Genomic DNA, 23,544 nt, shown 5'->3' with positions numbered 1-23,544 from the left:
TTTCATTTCAACTGACTCCTCATATTGCAGTCATGTACACGGTCACTATTTTGGTGCTATCCATCCCCAGATTTCTATAGCGTGACCTGTGACGCCGTTATCCACAGTTAGAAAGGTATCACAACAGCAACGGTAAACACGTGCGCATGGTCCAGAGGGTGACTTGGCTCGTACTTACATAGACATATGACTTCAGTATAACACACAAAGAACTCTAACTGTGTACCCGAAAATAGACGTGACTTTCACCTGCTAGCTATCTGAGGTGTGGGGCTGATCTGTTATTCTGCGCAACGGATTAATCTGAGATGTACCCTTTACCCTGTGGCTCCTGCAAGATGCAGTTTCCACCCCGACACTACTACAGAAGTCAGACAGACGCTCCTAACGTTCTAAAGAGAAATGCCTGAAAAACTTTCAGCAATAAATATCTTCTGGAGTCGTCCGCTGTAAGGAAATGACATAAAAATTCACAAAATTTCTTACGTAGCTAGTGGGATACTTGGGTACTGGAGTAGTGCTAGTTAGTGTAAGAAAAACATGAAACTAACGAAAGTTATTATTTATTTTTGCAAAAATTCTGAGAAATCACAATGACACTTTTAGTTATGAATTGAACAAGTTATATCCTGGTTCTTTTCGGAATGTGAAGTTACCTTTCAAGGATAGGATTCGCTAATGAAATTTCTACACAAAGTTTAAGATGGTAGTGAACTTGGCAGAATGGCTGAGAGGCACGCCTACTCAACTTGAATAATTATCCTTTAGAATGTTGCTAGGTACGGTCGAGGCTGTCGCGTGTGAAATGCAGTAAAGTGTACTGTTGTGGAGGAAATATGGGGCTCGCAATAGCTGTTGCGCACAATACCGTAAGCTGCGATGACTGCTGTCTGCGCCGCTCGCTGCTGACAAATAAGATAACTCTCGTTCTATCTGGATTGACCTTCGCCAATCAAACTCTCCCTATGCCTTGATGAAGTCAAGGATTCCTATTCGCCCCTAGTCTAACTATTGGCGTGGTACACCGGTCAGATAACCAGTCCACCGCGATGCCACTCAAAATTCGCTCGGAGGCGTTTAACTATAACTCTGTCCACTCACACCGCACAATAAGTGTGTCGGCCAACACAGTGAACAACGCTTAATCGCAGGGGACAGGGGGGGGGGGGGCTGTGTGTGCTTCGTAATCGAAAGATTTTCAACTGTGTAATTACGTGTGATGTGTGTTCCATGATGGTATTCCTTGTGCAATCGGAATAAAAAAAGAAAGGGGATAGATGTAATTACTTCTCACAAGACCTGCGTCTTTCCAAACACCAGAGGAAGACGAGCAAGAGGAATCCGAGCCACGAAAACTGATTATTTTTATAAAAAACAGTTTTTTTTCGTGAGATCCTTCCCCTCCACCACAGAGCCGCCAATTCCCAGGTGTAGGAGGGGAGGGGGCAGAGGGTTGGTGCAGAGGGGAGGGGAGGATGGGGGTTTACCATAGGGGAGGGATTAATTAATTGATCAATTTAATTAAGTAGTCATTCAAATTGGTAAGAGTGAGAGGGCCTATTCGAATAACTCAGACCTGAAATTGTACCAGCGAGGGGGGAGGTTTCCTGAGAGGGGGGGGGGAGCAGGAGGGGGTGTTGGAACAATAGATTTAGTGCCTGTTAATCAAAAGGAACGATCCTTTTAGCAGAACAATAGGCTAAGGACCTATCAAGGGTGAACAATAGGTTAACGATCTGTCAATCAAAGGAGAACAATAGGTTTGCCCCTGAGTGCATGCCTGCCTCAGATGTAGGGAACCCACACTAACAAATTGCATCAGCTCTGCCTTTGTCCTTCTGCTACGGACAACCATGCCAGCAATGACGCCATGGCACCTACCAATGTGGTAGTGTTTGCCTGGTAAGCCCACATCCACAGTTGCTGTGTACAGAGTCACAGACGGTGCAGCATTGCACAGAGAAGACGCCTACCAGACTCTTTGCGGTGGACAGCTATAGGAAAAATGGGAGCAGGAGAGTCACAAACTGATGTGACGAGACGGTGTATGGAGACCGAAACAGTATCCTGCAGGCTAGGAAATGGCCGACCACGCTTTGAATCAGAAAGAGAGGGCTGTTATTTGGCTGTAAGGGCATGATGATACCGCCTTAGTGCTGCACGGCAACTTGCATCTGACCTCGCAGCATCCACTGGACGTGTTGTTTGTATCGAGGCAAACTGAGTACAGAAGGCTTCGGCAGGGTCGCGTTTACTGTTCGGAGACGTGAGACCAGCACAGGAGAGGACGGCTAGAGTGGAACTGTCAACATCCACCAATGCTCTTTTCACAGATGGGTCCCGATTTGGTCTCATCTACATCTACATCTACATCTACATTTATACTCCGCAAGCCACCCAACGGTGTGTGGCGGAGGGCACTTTACGTGCCACTGTCATTACCTCCCTTTCCTGTTCCAGTCGCGTATGGTTCGCGGGAAGAACGACTGTCTGAAAGCCTCTGTGCGCGCTCTAATCTCTCTAATTTTACATTCGTGATCTCCTCGGGAGGTATAAGTAGGGGGAAGCAATATATTCGAAACCTCATCCAGAAACGCACCCTCTCGAAACCTGGCGAGCAAGCTACACAGCGATGCAGAGCGCCTCTCTTGCAGAGTCTGCCACTTGAGTTTGTTAAACATCTCCGTAACGCTATCACGGTTACCAAATAACCCTATGACGCCGCTCTTCTTTGGATCTTCTCTATCTCCTCCGTCAACCCGATCTGGTACGGATCCCACACTGATGAGCAATACTCAAGTATAGGTCGAACGAGTGTTTTGTAAGCCACCTCCTTTGTTGATGGACTACATTTTCTAAGGACTCTCCCAATGAATCTCAACCTGGTACCCGCCTTACCAACAATTAATTTTATATGATCATTCCACTTCAAATCGTTCCGCACGCACACTCCCAGATATTTTACAGAAGTAACTGCTACCAGTGTTTCTTCCGCTATCATATAATCATACAATAAAGGATCCTTCTTTCTATGTATTCGCAATACATTACATTTGTCTATGTTAAGGGTCAGTTGCCACTCCCTGCACCAAGTGCCTATCCGCTGCAGATCTTCCTGCATTTCGCTACAATTTTCTAATGCTGCAACTTCTCTGTATACTACAGCATCATCCGCGAAAAGCCGCATGGAACTTCCGACACTATCTACTAGGTCATTTATATATATTGTGAAAAGCAATGGTCCCATAACACTCCCCTGTGTCACGCCAAAGGTTACTTTAACGTCTGTAGACGTCTCTCCGTTGATAACAACATGCTGTGTTCTGTTTGCTAAAAACTCTTCAATCCAGCCACACAGCTGGTCTGATATTCCGTAGGCTCTTACTTTGTTTATCAGGCGACAGTGCGGAACTGTATCGAACGCCTTCCGGAAATCAAGAAAAATAGCATCTACCTGGGAGCCTATATCTAATATTTTCTGGGTCTCATGAACAAATAAAGCGAGTTGGGTCTCACACGATCGCTGTTTCCGGAATCCATGTTGATTCCTACACAGTAGATTCTGAGTTTCCAAAAACGACATGATATTCGAGCAAAAAACATGTTCTAAAATTCTACAACAGATCGACGTCAGAGATATAGGTCTATAGTTTTGCGCATCTGCTCGACGACCCTTCTTGAAGACTGGGACTACCTGTGCTCTTTTCCAACCATTTGGAACCTTCCGTTCCTCTAGAGACTTGCGGTACACGGCTGTTAGAAGGGGGACAAGTTCTTTCGCGTACTCTGTGTAGAATCGAATTGGTATCCCGTCAGGTCCAGTGGACTTTCCTCTGTTGAGTGATTCCAGTTACTTTTCTATTCCTTGGACACTTATTTCGATGTCAGCCATTTTTTCGTTTGTGCGAGGATTTAGAGAAGGAACTGCAGTGCGGTCTTCCTCTGTGAAACAGCTTTGGAAAAAGGTGTTTAGTATTTCAGCTTTACGCTTGTCATCCTCTGTTTCAATGCCATCATCATCCCGTAGTGTCTGGATATGCTGTTTCGAGCCACTTACTGATTTAACGTAAGACCAGAACTTCCTAGGATTTTCTGTCAAGTCTCGAGAGTGATTCTCGACGGATTCGCAGCTGGAGGGACCGTGAAACACGGTTTTGGGAGCCAAACATTGTGAACAGAGACCAACATCGAGGAGCAACTCTAATAGTGTGGGCAGTGTTATTTTGACCACTCTAACATATCTTCATGAAACTGTACGAGTGAACCGGCAATGTTTAACAGTTGCCACATCTCGTAACGAGATCGTGGGACCTCATGTGCTGTTGTTGGGCGGTACTGTGGGCCCAGATGTTCTTTTAATGGACGATAATACTCGACCTCATATAATTGATGTTTTCTTGGAAACAGTAGACATTGCACACATAGCATGGCCTGCTCGTTCTCCAGATTTGAATCCCATAGAGCACGTCTGTCATGCACTAGGGAGACGGGTTGCATCACATCAGCACCCATCAACCAATCTCCAAGACTCATGAGCAACTCTACACGAAGTGAGGCGTCATTGCCTCAACATGAGATTGGTGACACCACTTACAGAATGTCTTGTCGTTGTTAGGTCTGTAATACTGTCAGATGTGGTCACACCCTGCCAGATGTGCTCACATACCTTTTTTTCGTTTTTTAGAGGGTTCTGACACTCCACCTCCATTCACAGTCGTCAGTAACCAGCAAAAACATACAGTGAGTGCGTTAGCGTCATTGGAATTAATTACTGGGGATAGGAGTGGACACTTGCTCTATGACAGAGCACGTCGGTGTTTAGCTGTAACATTTGTTTAACCTCTTTGTTGTTGTCAAAGAAGCACACAGGTTTACATGAATTGTGACATGTCTGCTTGATAGCTGAGTAGTCAGCTTGATGGATTGCCGTCCTACAGGGCTGGGTTCGATTCCCGGCTGGGTCGGAGATTTTCTTTGCTCAGGGGCTGGATGTTGTGTTGTCTTCATCATCATTTCATCCCCCTCCGGCGGGCAGGTCGCCCAATGTGGCGTCGAATGTAGTAAGATCTGCACCAAGGCGGCCGGACCTGTCCCGCAAGGGGACTCCCGGCCAGTGATGCCAAACGCTCATTTCCATAGATTGTGACATGATAATTTCAGGATAGTTGTCAAGATAACGTATTGCGTCCTGCTTGGTAGAAATAACACTGAACTCAACAATATTAAATCTAAACAAAAGGTTCTCTACAAGATTGTTCTTACTTCTAGACAGTGAAGCACTATCAGAGTTGATCAGTACTACGACAAATCAACCGATTCCGGTTTTAAGTTCGGTACTATTTAGAATGACAATCAAGTGTATGAAGGATGGTTAGTTTTTGTGACAAGATGAGCAAAAGATTACTCAAGGTTCCTCGAGTTCACAGTGGACGCAGGCTGGTGATCCAACAATTTTACGCCTCTGCGAGTGGCATTTACCTTTAGCTGCGATATGATGTCGGCTGCATGGTTGCTCTTGCCCTCTGAAAATCCTACAAAAACCTAATCAGAATCTTTAGTGATTTTATCAGCTGAAATTGTCCTGTTTCTCGTTAGGGGAGAAAACATGCACTCATCCCTAGTTTGGAAAATATGACGATATACACGTGCATAGATGGAGCAGCATGTATACTTCTACACCCTCTCAGTTTTTGCAAGAAGAATTAACTATATGAAACTTCCTGGCAGATTAAAACTGTGTGCCAGACCCAGACTCGAACTCGGGACCTTTGCCTTTCGCGGGCAAGTGCTCTACCATCTGAGCTACCGAAGCACGACTCACGCCCAGTACTCACAGCTTTACTTCTGCCAGTATCTGGTCTCCTACCTTCCAAACTTTACAGAAGCTCTCCTGCGAACCTTGCAGAACTAGCACTCCTAAAAGAAAGGATACTACGGAGACGTGGCTTAGCCACAGCCTGGGGATGTTTCCAGAATGAGATTTTCGCTCTGCAGCGGAGTGTGCGCTGATATGAAACTTCCTGGCAGATTAAAACTGTGTGCCCGACCGAGACTCGAACAGGAAGTTTCATATCAGCGCACACTTCGCTGCAGAGTGAAAATCTCATTCTGGAATTAACTATATGTCTGTTTCGTTTCTCTGCTATCAGAGCTCAACGACTCTTCAGCTAATTTCTAGCTGAGTGTCAGCCAAAGTGAACGCAGTGTTCACACAAAAATTCCTCTTTTGGCGTTTTACAGAGCGTGATGCATCCTGTTCTACACTTATTGCTGGTTCAGAGGAGAGTCCACAAAGTTTTCGGTTTTGTGTCTTTTGTAACAAATGGTACCCCACCTTTGTAATTTCGTGCTTCGCATCATGGCTTTTTCAAACCAATAGGAGCATTCCTTTCATCTTGTGGCAACTGTCCCTGTCAATCGCAAAGGGCCTACCTTTAAACTGCGTCGAAATGTCCCCCCCCACCTTTACTCCTTCCGAGTTTATTTCAGCCAATCGGACAATTTTTGACCTCTCCTGACGCCTAAATGTTACACGCATACGTCAAGAGAGCCTGTTTGTATCCGTCGGGAAATTCCCCAAAGCAGTTTTCTAAAGAATTTCTCCGTCGCAAGCAGCCCTGGGTCGCTACCTGCTCCCCTCGATGTATTGCCCGCCGAATTCGTTGTCCCTCTCGCCATGGGTCACAAACCGTTTCTAGAAGCCCTTCGTTGTATGTGGGGTGTGATGGCGCAACTCGCGTCTGCCCCCAAACTAAAACGTTTCTTCCAGTTCTTCCAGCAGCTCTTTTCACCTTTTGCTCAATGGCATGCAGGATTCGGGTTCGGTGTGTTAATACCGTCGAATCGAGTGTCATCCCTTTTGGCATTACCTACTGTACATTTTGATACATAAATCTGCTCACTATCACTGAACTATGTCAGGTGACATATCCCTCTACTTGTTACGATGCATAAAATCTGATTTAAGGTGTGAAATTAACATTTCATTCAAGCTGCCACCTTACAGGGTCATCAGTCTACTGACTGGTTTGATGCAGCCCGCCCCGAATTCCTTTCCTGTGCTAACCTCTTCATCTCTGAGTAGCACTTGCAAGCTACGTCCTCAATTATTTGCTGGGTGTATTCCATCTCTGTCTTCCTCTACAGTTTTTGCCCTCTACAGTACCATTTAGTGCCATGGAAGTCGTTCCCTCACGTTTTAACATTCTGTTCCTTCTCCTTGTCAGTGTTTTCCACATATTCCTTTCCTCTCCAATTCTGTGCAGAACCTCCTCATTCCTTACCTTATGAGTCCACCTAATTTTCAACATTGGTCTGTAGCACCACATCTCAAATACTTTGATTCTCTTCTGTTCCGGTTTTCCCCCACTCCATGTTTGACTACCACACAATGCTGTACTCCAGACGTACATTCTCAGACATTTCTTCATCAAATTAAGGCCTATGTTTGATACTAGTAGACTTCTCTTAGCCAGGAATGCCCTGTTTGCCATTGCTAGTCTGCTTTTGATGTCCTCGTTACTTCGTCCGTCATTGGTTATTTTGCTGCCAAGGTAGCAGAATTCGTTAACTTCATCTTCTTTGTGACCATCAATCTTGATGTTGAGTTTCTCGCTGTTCTCATTTCTGCTCCTTCTCATTACCTTCGTCTTCTTCGATTTACTCTCAGTCCATACTCTGTACTCATTAGACTGGTCATTCCGTGCAGCAGATCATGTAGTTCTTTTTCACTTTCACTCAGGATAGCAATGTCACCAGCGAATCGTATCATTGATGTCCTTTCACCTTGAATTTTAATTCCAATCCTGAACCTTTCTTTTATTTCCATCATTGCTTCTTCGATGTACAGATTGAAGAGTAGGGGAGAAAGGCTACATCTTTGTCTTACGCCCTTTTTAATGCGAGCACTTCGTTCTTGGTCGTCCACTCTTATTATTCCCTCATGGCTGTTGTACATTTTGTATATGACCCATCTCTCTCTACAGCTTACCCCTATTTTCAAAAACGGCTCTGAGCACTATGGGACTTAACATCTGTGGTCAGCAGTCTCCTAGAACTTAGAACTACTTAAACCTAACTAACCTAAGGACATCACACACATCGATGCCCGAGGCAGGATTCGAACCTGCGACCGTAGCAGTCGCGCGGTACCGGACTGAGCGCCTAGAACCGCGAGACCACCGCGGCCGGCCCCCTATTTTCCTCAGAGTTTAAAATCTTGCACCATTTTACATTTTCGACCACTTCTTCCAGGTCTACATATCCTATGAACGCGTGTTGGTTTTTCTTCAGTCTTGCTACCATTATCAACTGCAACGTGAGAACTGCCTCTCTGGTGCCTTTACCTTCCCCGAAGCCAGACTGATAGACCTCTATCTTCAGTTTTCCTTTCCATTCTTCTGTGTATTATTCTTGTCAACAACTTAGACGCATGAGCTAATAAGCTGATTGTGAGAAAATTCTGGCACTTGTCGGCTCTCGCAGTCTGCGCAAGTGGGTGGACGATATTTTTCCGAAAGTCAGATGGTATGTCGCCATTCTGCACACCGATGTGAATAGTCGTTTTGTCGCCACTTCCCCCATTGATTTTAGAAATTCTGATAGAATGTTATCCATCCCTTCTGCCTTATATGATCTTAAGTCCTCCGAAGCTCTTGTAAATTCTGGTTCTAGTACTGGATCCCCATACTGAGAACACTAACCAGTTGTCGGTTTGTGTGTGCAGATCCGATAAGTTGGAAATAAAGAAGAACATTTTTGTCTACCGTTATGCATGTTAAAATTGTTTGCGTTCTGTTTTCTTTACATTGTTTTCACTATACTATCTCCTGTCTATACTGTGTTGTTGTTGCTGTGGTCTTCAGACCTGAGACTGGTTTAATGCAGCTCTCCATGCTACCCTATCCTGTTGAAGGTTCTTCATCTCCCAGTACCTACTGCAACCTACATCCTTCTGAATCTGCTTAGTGTATTCATCTCTTTGTCTCCCTCTACGATTGTTACCCTCCACGCTGCCCTCCAATGCTAAATTTGTGATCCCTTGATGTCTCAGAACATGTCCTACCAACCGGTTCCTTCTTCTCGTCAAGTTGTGCCACAAACTTCTCTTCTCCCCAATCTTATTCAGTACCTCCTCATTAATTATGTAATCCACCCATCTAACCTTCAGCATTCTTCTGTAGCACCACATTTCCAAAGCTTCTGTTCTCTTCCTGTCCAAACTATTTATAGTCCATGTTTCACTTCCGTACATGGCTACACTCCATACAAATACTTTTTTATACTGTTTTATACTGTTCTGTGGCAAAATAAACGCAACCTTGGAAAAACTTTCCGTTGTTGCTTCAAGTTCGGACACCAGTGTACTGTATGGATAAGATGTGATGGTGCACGGCGCCTTCCCTAGCTCAGACACTTTGTAACAACAATAACACTATACTATTGTACTTATAATAAATTTTTCCCCTGAACTTCAATAAATTAGCCTAATCGATGTTCTGATTTCATTTCTTTTTTGTTTCATACCATTATGTTAAAGCACCTGTAAACAATTTTCGATGTGAAACTTAATGTTTATGTTCAATTTCAAGTAATGTTGTAATCGAAGGGAAGTGGAACTAAGGTTGAAACTATTGTAAGATGTGAAAGTTGTATTTGTACGCCTGGTCCATACGTAGGCAATGTGTTAGAAAAGTGGAATGTAAAACCTTTGGTGAATACCCTGTCTGTAGGGGAGCAGGAAAAGGTGGAGGCAGGCGAGCGCGGGAAAATGCACACGGGCGCTGCACGGCACAACAGGATCAGCAGTAGTAGTCGGAGTTGGGCATCGATCTGAAAAACACGTGCTGGATCGAGGAGGCTCTCCTGGAAAAAGTGGTTTCGTTGAGCCTCGGATGCGCTGTTTCCGACGTCTATACAGCATGACAATATTCTATAGGCACTAAACGGACAAGCATTGCGACGCCATGAAGAAGTAAAGTGCCGATATTTCATGAGCCATTGCTGTAATTGCACGTGTGCTTTGTGCCTCGCCATCTCGCTGCCTGCCGACCGCCTCATCGATACGAACAGGTTGAAACTTTCAGTACTGTATTCGTGTGGACCAGTGTCACTTTTGCTACATACTGTTCAATAACAACTTAAATTTTACCAGAACTGTCCTATCAATTAATTATCGTCACAACTAACCTAGACAGGGTCCTTTCCACATGTTGTGCAATCCGAGTGTCCCAAGATGAAGATTTAAAGTTTATGTTAATAATAATTACCTGCAGACCTATCAATGTTAGAATGATGTTTGAAGAACTTTGTTGTTAATGAATACTGGACGAATAATATAGGTATAACAAAGTTGGAAGATAATGTTGAAATTGGTTTAGTAATGAAGTTTATTTAAATTGAGACAAAAATAACGGTAGTTAAATGAGCAGGAAATAAGGCAAAAAGAGTAGTAACGCATATATTGGAAATCTTGAATGCTTAATGTTTTCAGTGATAAATCTTTCACTACAGTGATCATAACAGTTTCAGGGTCTCCCCCACCCCTTTTTTCTTTTCTATTCATTTGAATTCTGAAGTGTACTGAACTGATTTGGCCAGTAAAGTTAAAGTCAATATAAAACCTAAATTTATCAGTGTTTTACCCTTCTTAAAATTAACATTGTATGTGTGTTTCAAAAGTGCTATTTCTAGGGTAACCTATGCCCGATTTCTGTCGGATCAATAGACAAAACGCAGTTTGTAGTAAACATTATAGTGCAATGTTGTGTATTTATAGCTTGTCCATATTAGTACAGAAAGTGAAAATATTAGTTCAGTAGATTTTTCTGGTTCTAAAATTTACCATATAATGCAGTATTACTACGTGTTGTTACACTTGAACGTACTTCCTCTTGTACAGGGAAGAAACTCAGTTAATGCCTAATTAGACTGGCGACCGTATTATTAACAATTGGTAGCATCTCCTGTGTTGTTTCTTGTCTGTCCTAACGTGTAGTTGCACTTTAGACTTGCTTGACGTATCGTTGTTGTTAATGAGTGGGTGTAAGTCTGATTTTGCCTCCATTCAGGTTCACGCGGTCTACATATTTACTAAAATCCTTTCTTATAAGGTGAAGCCCGTCAACGTACCATAGTACAGGCTTTAAAGAGTTAACGTGCCCTCGAGCGTAGGCGTTACAACTTTGCTGGTCGGTACTGTGCACAGCACGTCGAGCGAGCGTCCTGTGGAAGTGCTGCGCGGCCCTCTCCGCAGTGCTAATGGGTCGGACTGGAGCCGCCCTTAATCTGCCGGAAAATTAATGCGCAGCTGGCCGACGTGGCGGTGCGGGCTGGCCCTGCGAGAGGAATGCAGCGCGGCGCAGCGCGGCGCGGCGGCGCCCACCTGCCCAAATTAAACGCGGTGGCCCCCCCGCCGAGCGCTGTAAATCCGTCTCTCCGGTCGGCACGCCGCGAGGCGTCTCCGGCGCCACCCCCAGGCGCCAAGTCGCGCCCGACGCCGCCCCCGGGCGCCGAGTCACGCCAGGCGTCACGCGGCGCCGCGGCGACGTCGCGGGCTCGTCCCACGCGGCGGGGGCGGCGTCGCGATCCGCACGTGTCGGCCTCACGCGTCGCCTGCCTGCCTGTCTGTTTCAGTCCCGGCTGCGACGTGGCGAAAGCACAGTGTTTTCATAAAGGCACGCTACTGTTTCGCAAATCATTACAGAACAGATTAAAACTATTACAGACAGGTTGATAGTAGTTAGGTAACTGAATAGCCTAGATAATATTAAAAAGTAAAATAGTATCTTATTAGCCGTCCCTTCTACAGTACTGGCCATTAAAATTGCTACACCAAGAAGAAATTCAGATGATAAACGGGCATTCATTGGACAAATATATTATACTGGAACTGACATGTGATTAGATTTTCACGCAGTTTGGGTGCACAGATCCTGAGAAATCAGTACCCAGAACAACCACCTCTGGTCGTAATAATGGCCTTGATACGCCTGGGCATTGAGTCACAGCTTGAATGGCGTGTACAGGTACAGCTGCCCATGCAGCTTCAACACGATACCATAGTTCATCAAGAGTACTGACTGGCGTATTGTGACGAGCCAGCTCCTCGGCCACCATTGACCAGACGTTTTCAATTGGTGAGAGATCTGCAGAATGTGCTGGCCAGGGCAGCAGTCGAACATTTTCTGTATCCAGAAAGGCCCGTACAGGACCTGCAACTGCGGTCGTGCATTATCCTGCTGAAATGTAGGGTTTCGCAGGGATCGAATGAAGGGCAGAGCCACGGGTCGTAACACATCTGAAATGTAACATCCACTGTTCAAAGTGCCGTCAGTGCGAACCAGAGGTGACCGAGATGTGTAACCAATGGCACCCCATAACATCGCGCCGGGTGATACGCCAGTATGGCAATGACGAATACACGCTTCCAATGTGCGTTCACCGCGATGTCGCCAAACACGCTTTCGACCATCATGACGCTCTAAACAGAACCTGGATTCATCCGAAAAAATAACGTTTTGCCATTCGTGCACGCAGGTTCGTCGTTGATTACGCCATCGCAGGCGCTGCTGTTTGTGATGCAGCGTCAAGGGTAACAGCAGCTATGGTCTCCGAGCTGATAGTCGCTGCTGCTCCAAACGTCGTCGAACTGTTCATGCAGATGGTTGTTGTCTTGCAAACGTCCCCATTCGTTGACTCAGGGATCGAGACGTGGCTGCACGATCCGTTACAGCCATGCGGATGAGATGCCTGTCATCTCGACTGCTAGTGATACGAGGCGGTTGGGATCCAGCATGGCTTTCCGTATTACCCTCCTGAACCCACCGATTCCATATTCTGCTAACAGTCATTGGATCTCGACCAACGCGAGCAGCAGTGTCGCGATAAGATAAACCGCAATCGCCATAGGCTACAATCCAACCTTTATCAAAGTCGGAAACGTGATGGTACGCATTTCTCCTCCTTACACGAGGCATCACAACAACGTTTCACCGGGCAACGCCGGTCAACTGCTGTTTGTGTATGGGAAGTCAGTTGGAAACTTCCCTCATGTCAGCATGCTGTAGGTGTCGCCACCGGCGCCAACCTTGTGTGAATGCTCTGAAAGCTAATCATTTGCGTATCACAGCATCTTCTTCCTGTAGGTTAAATTTAGCGTCTGTAGCACGTCATATTCGTGGTGTAGCAATTTTAATGGGCAGTAGTGTATAATTTACCTCAGTATTCGGACTCACGTAAGTCAGTTCCACTTTACTCTAATTACTGTATTTTGTTAACTCTTAACTGGACGGTTTGTTGTGAGAGGCACGTAAAGGCTATGATAGCTTCCGTAACCACTTTTCTGTAGCTCGGTAGCCCTTTGCTACAGTCTCAATCTCGCGCCCATGTACTACAGTGATGCTTCTGTTATTGTGCTTACGTACAGACACACTACATGTATTTTTGTTATTGTGATTTACGGTTTTAACAGGAAATAGGAAATGACACATATAAGATGCTATTTGGGGAGAAAAATAACTGATGATGATCGAAGTAGAGAGGACATAAAATATAGTTTTGCTATGGCAAGGAGAACGTTTCCAAAGAACAGAAATGTGTTAATATGGAGTATAGAAATAAGTGTCAGGAAGTATTTTCTGAAAGTATTTACATCGAGTGTAGCCATGTATGGAAGTGAAAAATAGATGACAAATAGTATAGACAAGAAGAGAATATAAAGTTTCCAAATGCTGAAGATTAGATGGATGCATCATGTAACTAATGGGAAAATACTGAACTGAATTGGAGAGAAGAGGAATTTGTGGCACAACTTGACTACAATACGGGATCGGTTGGTAGGACACGTGCTGATACATCAGGGGATCACCAATTTAGTATTGGAGTGCAGCGTGGAAGATGAAAATCGTACAGGGAGACCAAGAGATGAAAACACTAAGCAGATTTAGAAGGAGGTAGGTTGCAGTAGTTATTCGGAGATGAAGAGGCTGGCAAAGGATAGAGTAGCATGGAGAGCTGCATGAAACCAGTCTCTGGACTGAAGACGACAACAACATCCAACAACAACAACAGGCAGTAAACATTTTGGCATATGGATAGCCACACTAATAAACCATAGGATGGGACATATGTGTTAAGATTTTTTGTTTGACGAAAACAAGGAAGTGTAATTGCAAATCCAAACAAATCCTTTTGTAATCTTCGACAAGTCATGTCTTTCCAAGACAAGATATTCTTGGACATTTTTAGTGCTGCGATCAGTGTTTTAATGTGCCTCTATGTAGCCACACAACATATCCTTTTAGTTGTTATTGGTCACTGTTTTAATTTTTAGTGAACAAGTAGGCATTTGCACAGCCATAACGACGTGAAGTGGTGCCCTGTTGCATCACGTGGTTAACCTAGCAACTGCCAGCCCACTGAAGTAGCTGTGTTTCGTAGTCCTTATCACGACCAACATTCCCATTTTCCAAGTTTAAATTATATGTCACAACTATTGATCCGTGATTGTACTAGTAAGGAACAAGCTGCCATAGCTGTTTTTGCTATATTGGTTCCCACATTTAGTTTGATTTTGCTTTTTTTGTTAACATTTGGTGTTAAAAAATTCAAAACTGTAATAAATAATTATTTATTATATTGTTTACATCAGGAAATCTGATGACGGGCAGAGCCTGAAACATGTCATTTGGAATAAATACACAAAAAAAACAACTAATATTTTTCTGTTTACGACTGCTCAGATTTTCTAATATCCAGTCAATTATGCTAGTGACCTCGGTACTTAATGTAAAAAAATAATTAGTCGAGATCGTAAATGCTGTTTATTTTTAAGATGGCGAGAATTTGCTGTCTAGACTGATTATTTTTCATCAGGTCAGCTTACCTTCCATTCAGAAGCCTGTCGCACTCAGCGGTTGTTATATTGACTTGTAAATAATAGATTTCAGCTATCAGTCGCCCTTTTTAAATTTAAAAAGGACGAGAGATATCTGAAATCTATTATTTTTAAGTAATTATTTTTGTTACATTTTTGTATTCATCTCTCTTTGAGGATGACATGTTCTGTCATATCATTAACAAGGGTCATTACCGCTCCAGTCTTACTACAAATACATTTTAAGACATTGCAATGTGAGAAAAATTAAATGATTTAGCCAAGAGTAAGAGCATCACAAATTGAGCAAGTGAATAACGTGTTGATCCACCTTCAGGCTTTATTCAAGCGTTTATTCGGCTTGTCATTGACTGAGGGTCTTGTTGGATGACCTCTTGAGGCATGTAGTGCCAGATTCTGCCCAAATAGCTCGTTAGATCGTCAAAATAACAGGCTAGCTGGATGGTCCCATCCATAATGCTCCAATCGTTCTCAATTGGGGAGAGGTCCTGCGGACTTATATGGCGCGGGAAGCACGAAGACAAGCCATCTAAACTCTTCTTGTGTGGGTGAACATTATATTTTCTTAAATGTAAGTCGAGGCTGGCATACCAAGAAGGCAAAGAGAAGGAGCCGTAGAATATCGTCGACGTACCGCTATGTTGTAACGGTGCCACAGATGACAACCAAAGGGGTCCTGCCCTCAAATGAAGTGGCGCCTCAGAGCATCCTTCCTGCTTCTTGTGCCGTACGGTGGGACACAGCCACCGCTACCTGTGATGGTTTCCAGACACGTCTTTGCTAGTCATTTGGGCTCTGTTCGAAGCAGGACTCATTACTGAAGACAGTTCTACTCCAGCGAAATATTCCAGATTGAGGAAGTGTCTGGGGACATCCTGGACAGCTGTGGGATACCAACCTGATCATCACCTGTCATACGGTCCGTCACCCAGAAGTGATGGTCTGGGATGCTATTTCTGTTTGTACCAGGGCCCATTCTGTTGCCAGCCATGGCACATTAGCACGATATGCTATTCGTTGTTTTAATGCCCTTCGTGGCAATATAATTCCCACACGCATACGGAGAGAGTTTCTTCTGCTTGTCTTCGTGTTTTTCAGACGCTAAGTTGGCCAGGAAGGTGTCCGGACCTCTCGCCAGTTAAGAACTTTGGAGCGTTGCGGATAGGGCCCTCGCCGGCCGTGGTGGCCGAGCGGTTTTAAGCTCTACAATCTGGAACCGCGCGACCGCTACGGTCGCAGATTCGAATCCTGCCTCGGGCATGGACGTGTGTGACGTCCTTAGGTTAGTTAGGTTTAAGTAGTTCTAAGTTCTAGGGGACAGATGACCTCAGAAGTTAAGTCCCATAGTGCTCAGAGCCATTTGAACCATTTGAACAGGGCCCTCCAATCAGCTCGAAATTTTGACGATCTAAAGCGCCTATTGGATAGAATTTGGCACGATATCCCTCTAGAGGATATCTAACAAGTCAATCAATGCCGAGCTGAATAACTGCTTGCATAAGGGCCATAGGTGGACGAAAATATTATTGTCTTGCTTGATTTGTGAAGAACTTTTCCTGCAGTAAATCATCAAAATTTTCTGAACTTATAATCGTATTTGTCTGTACCTGTACATCATATCAACCGATATCCGTCCCACTCAAATAATTCCTTTATGGTGTGTCGTTTTCTTTCGTCTAGGAGTGTATTTACTGAGCCAGTTTTATTTTGTTCACCCTGTAGGAAACGATAAAGTAACTTAAAAAAAAGTGACATGTTACATGAAATAATTTGTCTGAAAGTAAGAAATAACACATATTAGATAAACATTTGACACTCCTTTAAATGATAATAGCACTCATGTACTAAAACTGAGTTCGTACGGTTCACATTACCCACCAGTCAGTTAGCCTGCAGTAATCTTCAAAATTCTAAGATAAATACTGAACATTAAATTCTCAATAAGCAACTCATTTGCTGTACTCAATTCAAAGATGCGCCAAAAGCTCTTCTGATGTATTTTATTTCTTAATTTTGGCCAAACCATTTCACAGACTGGCTCTTTTCCTTTAGTTTCTTTATTTAAATTTTTGTTGTTGACTTTAATATAACACCAATTCAATATTTTATACGCAAAATAGCTAGGCATTAGAAAGATGAACTCTTTGATACTAGCAGCGGCTGTTCGAGAAATCTCAGTCTTATCTAAATAACCAATTTAGTTCTTCCTGAATACCGTGTTTACTTTCAAGTGCTTTTTTATAAACTAGACCTCAAGCTGGTCGGTTAGATACTCAGTTGTCTGTTTCTCACTCCTCACTTAATTCTAAAAATTCGGAGAAATATATCCATTGTGTACTTTTCTATCAAATCATTAATTAAACCTTTCTTAATTGTCTGTTTAATTTCAGGCGCTCAAATCCTTCTTTTTTTATGCAAAATTAAACCTAATGCTGGTTCTTTGCTACCCGGTTGTTGATTTCCCACATCTCATTTCCGTCTGAAAATTCGGACACAAATCGGTGGTTTAATTTCTAAAGAGCTGTTTGCCAAAACCCAACACACACACACAGACACACACACACACACACACACACACACACACACACGACTTCTTGGAGGCATCCCCAGTTTGAAGACGAGGTAAATGCACAGTGTTGGCTCTATATGAAACGAGCGGTCACCCCACTAGACTCTGACCCCTTCGCCGCGCCCCGTCCGCTACAGCACGTCAGAGCCGGCCGCTGCCGGTCTGCCTCCTACGGTGCTACCTGCAGCTGGGTGGCGCGGCCGCCAGGTCTCGCTGCCGCCTCATCCATCAGCGCCGCAGCGCCGCACAAATTCCGTCGCCTCCGGGAAGGCGTTCTCATGCGGCGGACCCCCGCTCTCCCGCGCCGTGCTTCACTCTGCATTACGCCCGACTTACGCGTGCGTCACAGCACTTTGCGCTGGGTTGGCAAAATGGGAACACCTTGAAAATGCAGCCTGAATGTATCCAAACCCATATATATATATATATATAGGGTGAGTCACCTAACGTTACCGCTGGATATATTTCGTAAACTACATCAAATACTGACGAACCGATTCCACAGACCAAACGTGAGGAGAGGGGCTAGTGTAATTGTTTAATACAAACTGATGTGTTGGCAGATGTGCCAACACCTTGTAGTTAGAGGAGGCCGAAATGCACGCTATAATCTAACGCAGACTGAGGTGAGGTCTGGAACAGGATACGTAATGAATGCTATAAAGAAAAGTACGTAGCTGCTGGAATACTTAACTTTAATCCATCATGTGTATACAGCTTTCTGGATGATACAAGTGAGACTCTCTCTAGAAATGGTTAATGGCGCCTTGCTAGGTCGTAGCCATGGACTTAGCTGAAGGCTATTCTAACTGTCTCTCGGCAAATGAGAGAAAGGCTTCGTCAGTGTAGTCGCTAGCAAAGTCGTCGTACAACTGGGCGAGTGCTAGTACGTCTCTCAAGACCTGCCGTGTGGTGGCGCTCGGTCTGCAATTACTGACAGTGGCGACACGCGGGTCCGACATGTACTAATGGACCGCGGCCGATTTAAAGCTACCACCTAGCAAGTGTGGTGTCTGGCGGTGACACCACACAAACCATACAAAAATGCACGGAAGTATGTTCTTTAACACAAACCTACGTTTCTTTAAATGGAACCACGTTAGTTTTGTTAGCACATCTGAACATATAAACAAATAAGTAATCAGTGCCGTTTGTTGCATTGTTAAATGTTAATTACATCCGGAGATATTGTAACCTAAAGTTGACGCTTGAGTACCACTCCTCCGCTGTTCGATCGTGTGTATCGGAGAGCACTGCAACATACATCGCGCTTCTACAGAATGATCTGCCAACGTTGCTCGAAAATGTCCCACTGGAAACGCGTCGACGTATGTGGTATCAGCATGATGGTGCACCTGCACATTCCGCAATGAACACTAGGCTGACCCTTGACAGGATGTTCGACGGGCGTTTCATAGGACGTGGAGGACGCATAAATTGGCCAGCCCGTTCTCCTGATCTTACACCTCTGGACTTCTTTCTGTGGGGTACGTTAAAGGAGAATGTGTACCGTGATGTGCCTACAACCCCAGAGGATATGAAACAACGTATTGTGGCAGCCTGCGGCGACGTTACACCCGATGTACTGCGGCGTGTACGACATTCATTACGCCAGAGATTGCAATTGTGTGCAGCAAATGATGGCCACCACATTGAACATCTGTTGGCCTGACATGTCGGGACACGCTCTATTCCACTCCGTAATTCAAAACGGAAACCACGTGTGTACGTGTACCTCACCCCTCACGGTAATGTACATGTGCGTCAGTGAAAAAGACCAATAAAAAGGTGTTAGCATGTGGACGTAATGTGCTGTTCCAGTCTCTTCTGTACCTCAGGTCCATCACCGTTCCCTTTGGATCCCTACGTAATTCGGTGCTCTCCGATACACACGATCGAACAGCGGAGGATTGGTACTCAAGCGTCAACTTTAGGTTACAATGTCTCCGGATTTAATTAACATTTTACAATGCAACAAACGGCACTGATTACGTATTTGTTTATATGTCCAGATGTGCTAACAAAACTAACGGGGTTCCATTTAAAAAAACGTAGGTTTGTGTTAAAAAACATACTTCCGTGCATTTTTGTATGGTTTGTATTAACCAATTACACTAGCCCCTCTCCTCACGTTCGGTCTGTGGAATCCGGTTCGTCAGTATTTGATGTGGTTTACGAAATATATCCAGCGGTAACGTTAGGTGACTCACCCTATATATATATATTTTAATGAATTTAGTCAGTTTATGTAAATGCAATATATGTTGACACGGTAAGTACGAGTTATTTATGTCAAATCATTGTAGCAAACACACAGAACATAACGAAATTTTCACTCTACAGCTGAGTGTATGCTGATGTGAAACTTCTTGTCAGAGCTTCTCTGAAGTTTGTAAGGTAAGAGACGAGGTACTGGCGGAATAGAAGCTGTGAGGATGGGTCGCCGGTCGTGCTTGGGTAGCTCAGTCGGTACGGTACTTTCATACGAAAGGCAAAGGTCTCGAGTTCGAGTCTTGGCCCAGCACACACTTTTACTCTGCCAGGAAGTTTCACACAGGCCACGGCAGGGAAGTTTTATTTTATGCACAGAGAAAACATTTTGGTAACAATAACACAGTCCGTGCGTGCGCCCGTACTCGTAGAAGTGAAGGCAGAGAAGTATTAGGTTGGTGCATAAGTTCGTAGCGGTTTTGTTTTACATGTTGGTATTCTTGTTCTTATGGGTTTATTTATCGATTGTGATTTTTCACTTGTAGTTTACTGTGGCAACTAGCCACGTGCTTGCTATCGTGGGACACTTAACTGATATGCAAGCCAGGGGGCTGAATCACGGTGTTATCCTAATCGCACCGAAGTGGATTTATATTGAATCTGCACAGGTGCTTAACGCAGTCTTATAATTACCCTGAAATAAATCCTACATGGAATCCCTAGCCTCTTACATAATTTATTAATTAAATTAATGAATCAAAAATGATGATAGGAAAGGATTCTGGTGAGCGTGTCTGTTTAAAAGATTAAAGCCTAACAGTTTACAATTACGTTTTCTTTCTTCAAACGGAACACAAATTTGATGATGAATATGTTCAAGGAATAATCGTGTATACTAGCATAAGCCAAAAATGTTAATAGCTCTCAGTTGATAAAGGCGTTGGCAAGAACGTAGTACAAACGACAATGCTGCACTACTGCGAGAAGAGGGAGCACAACGAGAATAACGGAAATTGAAACGTCCCCTTAGAAAAATTATACATGACTGTGCTTAAACTGACACACAATATTTTTGGCTCAACGCAATCTGACTTTCAAAAATCCCTACAAAAGAGTGGCCCTGATTAACATTAACCTATACGTTTCACAAATCACTTACCTCACAAAAATCTTCGTTACTCAAGCTACCGCAATACAGCGAGGGCCACTACTGCCAGCTAAATAAAAGATTCAAACTACTGAAGGCACTAACTACAGATAGGCATAGTTAGCAAATGAAAGATTTTGATAGAGAAAAATCAATGTATTTACCTTAATATTGTTCAAAAGTCATATTATATATATCAGTTCATGACATCCAGTCTTACAAAGTTACTGTCTCTGTCCAGATCATTCGCTCTCAAAAATGCGCCATCGCACTTCCCACATCCACCACTGCTGGCGGCTCACTTCCAACTGCGCAACACTACGCGCTGTTAACAGCCAACTGCCCAACACTACAATGGAAAATTCCAACAATGCCACCCAGCCACAGACTGCACACAGCACAGCCAGTGATTTTCATACAGAGCGCTACGTGGCGTTACCATTAAAAAAACCTAAACAGCCTACTTACAAAATGTACACTGAGTCGAGAAAGAACTGGTACAGGCATGCGTATTCAAATACAGAGATACGTTGTTGTTGTTGTTGTGGTCTTCAGTCCTGAGACTGGTTTGATGCAGCTCTCCATGCTACTCTATCCTGTGCAAGCTTCTTCATCTCCCAGTACCTACAGCAATCTACATCCTTCTGAATCTGCTTAGTGTATTCATCTCTTTGTCTCCCTCTACGATTGTTACCCTCCACGCTGCCCTCCAATACTAAACTGGTGATCCCTTGATGGCTCAGAACATGTCCTACCAACCGATCCCTTCTTCTAGTCAAGTTGTGCCACAAACTTCTCTTCTCCCCAATCCTATTCAATACTTCCTCATTAGTTATGTGATCTACCCATCTTATCTTCAGCATTCTTCTGTAGCACCACATTTCAAAAGCTTCTATTCTGTTCTTGTCCAAACTATTGATCGTCCATGTTTCACTTCCATACATGGCTACACACCATACAAATACTTTCAGAAACGAGTTCCTGACACTTAAATCTATACTCGATGTTAACAAATTTCTCTTCTTCAGAAATGCTTTCCTTGCCATTGCCAGTCTACATTTTATATCCTCTCTACTTCGACCATCATCAGTTATTTTGCTCCCCAAATAGCAAAACTCCTTTACTACTTTAAGTGTCTCATTTCCTAAACTAATTCCCTCAGCATCGCCACCCAATTCGACTACATTCCATTATCCTTGTTTTGCTTTTGTTGATGTTCGTCTTATATCCTCCTTTCAAGACACTATCCATTCCGTTCAACTGCTCTTCCAAGTCCTTTGCTGTCTCTGACAGAATTACAATGTCATCGGCGAACCTCAAAGTTTTTATTACTTCTCCATGGATTTTAATACCTACTCCGAATTTTTCTTTTGTTTTCTTCACTGCTTGCTCAATATAGAGATTGAATAACATCGGGGAGAGGCTACAACCCTGTGAGAGATACGTAAACAGGCATAATACGGCGCTGCGCTCGGCAACGCCTATATATGACAGCACGTATCTGGCGCAGTTGTCAGATCGCTTACTGCTGCTACAATGGAAGGTTGTCAAGATTTATGTGTGTTTGAACGTGGAGTTAAAGTAGGCGCACGAGCGATGGGACACAGCATCACGGGTGTACCGTGAATATCAGGAATCCGGTAAACCATCAAATCTCCGACATCACCGTGGCCGGAAAAAGATCCTGCAAGAACGGGACTAACGATGACTGAAGAGAATCGTTCAATGTGACAGAAGATCACCCCTTTCACAAATTGCTGCAGATTTCAATGCTAGGCCATCAACAAGTGTCAGCATGCGAACCAGTCAAGAAACATCATCGATGTGGGCATTCGGAGCCGGAAACCCACTTGTCTACGCTTGGTGACTGCACGACACGAAGCTTTACGCCTCGCCTGGGCCCGTCAACACCGACATTGGACTGTTGATGACTGTAATGTTGTCTGGTCGAACGAGACTCGTTTCAAGTTGTATCAAGCGGATGGACGTGTACGGGTATGGAGACAACCTCATGAATCCATGATGTTACTGATCGGTTATATCATTGCGAGAGCGTTACGGAAATGCCCCATCAGCTTATATGCTAGGCGAGAAAGACAATCCATTCGTAAAACTCTATTGAGGGGATTCAGAGGACCAGAATTTGCAGCTGACTGTAGGACGTTTCTACTGCCGTCTGATATAATGAGGACTTTAGGGACCAATGAAGAGGAGACAAGTGGTCTTCTAGAGCCATACAAGCAATCACTTCATACTTGCTGGCTTTTTCGCGTCAAACTGTGAAGGAAGTGACCAGCACTGATAGAGAGCACTCTCTCCCGCCGGCCGTTGCGGCCGAGCAGTTCTAGGTGCTCAGTCCGGAACCGCGCTGCTACTACGGTCGCAGGTTCGACTCCTGCCTCGGAACTGAAGGTGTCTGATGTCCTTAGGTTAGTTCGGTCTAAGTAGTTCTAAGTATAGGGGCCTGATGGCCTCAGATGTTAAGTCCCATAGTGCTCAGAGCCATTTGAACGACTTTTGAACCACTCTCTTTCATTCATTACACAGTTGCGGGACATGTCTGTACATCTAAAGATGTAAATGTAGTTTGAATGACACGAATCTCAGCACAAAAAAATCAACTTACGCCATCAGCGGACACACACCCGGAATTATCCTTGGGATCCCGATATAAAACATTAGGAAACGGTCGTAACATGGATAAAGATGGGAGACAGATGC

At 44.2% G+C, this 23,544-nt stretch overlaps 1 protein-coding gene across 1 annotated transcript in view; it reads left to right on the top strand.

The window, feature by feature from the left end:
- LOC126141638 (mucin-7-like) overlaps positions 1-17,864 on the top strand; it is a 43,840-nt gene extending 25,976 nt beyond the window's left edge. Inside the window, exons 2-3 of the mRNA XM_049915276.1 lie at positions 11,309-11,623; positions 17,568-17,864. Coding sequence (XP_049771233.1) covers positions 11,309-11,623; positions 17,568-17,864 — 612 coding nt within the window. The remainder of the gene's footprint in view (positions 1-11,308; positions 11,624-17,567) is intronic.
- The last annotated feature ends 5,680 nt before the right edge of the window (positions 17,865-23,544 follow it).

This window comes from Schistocerca cancellata, unplaced genomic scaffold, assembly GCF_023864275.1.
Source record: "Schistocerca cancellata isolate TAMUIC-IGC-003103 unplaced genomic scaffold, iqSchCanc2.1 HiC_scaffold_732, whole genome shotgun sequence".
Taxonomy (NCBI): Eukaryota; Metazoa; Arthropoda; class Insecta; order Orthoptera; family Acrididae; genus Schistocerca; species Schistocerca cancellata.
Note: the sequence above shows the minus strand (reverse complement) of the source record. Positions and strands in the feature narration are given on the sequence as shown.